This window comes from Branchiostoma belcheri, unplaced genomic scaffold, assembly GCF_001625305.1.
Source record: "Branchiostoma belcheri isolate BF01 breed outbred unplaced genomic scaffold, Haploidv18h27 scaffold68, whole genome shotgun sequence".
In the NCBI taxonomy this organism is placed as follows: Eukaryota; Metazoa; Chordata; class Leptocardii; order Amphioxiformes; family Branchiostomatidae; genus Branchiostoma; species Branchiostoma belcheri.
The window spans coordinates 419,132-421,023 of NW_017804331.1; the positions used below are offsets into that span (position 1 = coordinate 419,132).

Consider the following 1,892-nt stretch of genomic DNA (forward strand, 5'->3'; position numbering starts at 1 on the left):
AAGGTCCAAATGCTTTTTGTAAGTTAAAGTTAAAATTAAAGTGCTTCCCGCACCACGCGGTGCATAGGGCGGCGCCCATCTCCGGTTCAGTGGCCCTTGGGCCACACAGTTGTACGAACATTACGTTATATAGTTGCATAGGGCGGCGCCCATCTCCGGTTCAGTAGCCCTTGGGCCACACAGTTGTACGAACATTACGTTATATAGTTGCATAGGGCGGCGCCCATCTCCGGTTCAGTAGCCCTTGGGCCACACAGTTGTACGAATATTACGTTATATAGTTGCATAGGGCGGCGCCCATCTCCGGTTCAGTGACCCTTGGGCCACACAGTTGTGCGAACATTACGTTACGAAACAAGCGACCGTTTTACGTCAGCAACATCGCTGTCTTCGCCTCACAGATATCAGTACGCTATGGGACAGGGTTGATTCGACTTACTGCACTAAAATGGCCAGAAAAAACTTTGAAAATCTAAGAATTTTCCTGTCTCGAAATCGCCTTTAAACCCCGGCGTTACCTAGCCTCCTGTGCAGGCCCCGCGGCGGTGGGGAAGAGTTTTTAACGCATTATTTTAATATAGCCTGCCATCCTACATAGCCGCCGAGAGAAGGTTGCTTTCCGCCCCGTGGGCAGTGACCTAGTTCTGAAGCCTGCGATCAGACCGTAGTGGATTACTTTTTGTATTGTTTTGTCATTTTATTGGTATGGCGGCTTTGAAAAGGTGTTTTATGTCAGAAACACCTGTAAATTTCGCCATGCCATGCACAGTGCATATTGTACGTGGTAAAACTTAATAAATAAATAAAATAAACAAACATGAAACACACCTCTGATGCTTAAATTGTTGGTTTATTACAGGTAAGAACGGCTTTGATCAGCCGCAAATCCACAGGTGATTTGAAGGTGTTCAGTTGAGGCGGGTCCGGGGGTTAGTTCGGCTGGCACTCTAGCCTCCACCAGGCCTTCCTACGGGGGTTCCGGGCGTAGAATTCGTCAAAAGGTTTATTGTACATATAACGTTAGTTATGTGAGAAAATTTTGTTGTAACAAACTCACGTAATTCAGGGACGGCACATCTGTGTCCCTGCCAAAGTCTCTTTGTGAGAAACAATAATGAAGAATCTTTGTTGCTACTTTTAAGAACGGGAATAGTCAGCTAGAAGGGTCGGTCCGCGGGAGTTTTCCCTCCTCTGAAGAGGGAAAAAGAACTACGGTTGCCAACTCCCTTGGCTAAAACATTCTTAAATATCATTCTCATTTTAAACTCCTTTTTTGGCTTAATTTCACCGTATTTGAACCCCGTGACGTTGTTAACGCTGATCTGGTGGATGCTAGTCGCAAAAAGTATCCATCAGACTCGTTTTACAGGCTGAATAAATAGTAGAAATCGGCCCACAAAATGTATCTGGTCAGGGAAGTTGGCCGGCCATAGAGGGTCCAGTTTGCCAGTTAAAATGGCCGGCAACTCCCCTGGCCAGCTACATTCTTTCGAAGCCGATTTCTACTATTTATTCAGCCTACAGAGGCTGAGCCTGGTGGAGACTAGTTGTTCTGGTGGATGCTGGTCGCACGGGCCGTGTTGGGAGGAGGTTAGTGGCCCTGGCCGTGGTTGGGGCTGGGGGTGGTGGCGCAGGCCGTGCCCTGGGCAGCGGCGGCGTCCTGAAGCAGGACGATCAGGTTGATCAGCCGCTCCGCCTCCCAACGCTCCAACTGCCCGTCAGCTGTGGGGGGATGGAGGAATGAATGAGTGAGTGAGGGAATGAATGAGTGAGGGAATGAATGAATTAATGAATGAATGAATGAATGAATGAATGAATGAATGAATGAATGAATGAATGAATGAATGAATGAATGAAGGAATGAATGAATGAAGGAATGAGTAAGTGAATGA

At 47.3% G+C, this 1,892-nt stretch overlaps 1 protein-coding gene across 1 annotated transcript in view; it reads right to left on the bottom strand.

The window, feature by feature from the left end:
• Nucleotides 1-829: 829 nt before the first annotated feature.
• LOC109484029 (probable calcium-binding protein CML26) overlaps nucleotides 830-1,892 on the bottom strand; it is a 4,325-nt gene continuing 3,262 nt past the window's right edge. The window contains exon 5 of the mRNA XM_019787200.1: nucleotides 830-1,722. Within this exon, the coding sequence (XP_019642759.1) occupies nucleotides 1,592-1,722 (131 nt within the window). The 3' untranslated portion in view covers nucleotides 830-1,591. The remainder of the gene's footprint in view (nucleotides 1,723-1,892) is intronic.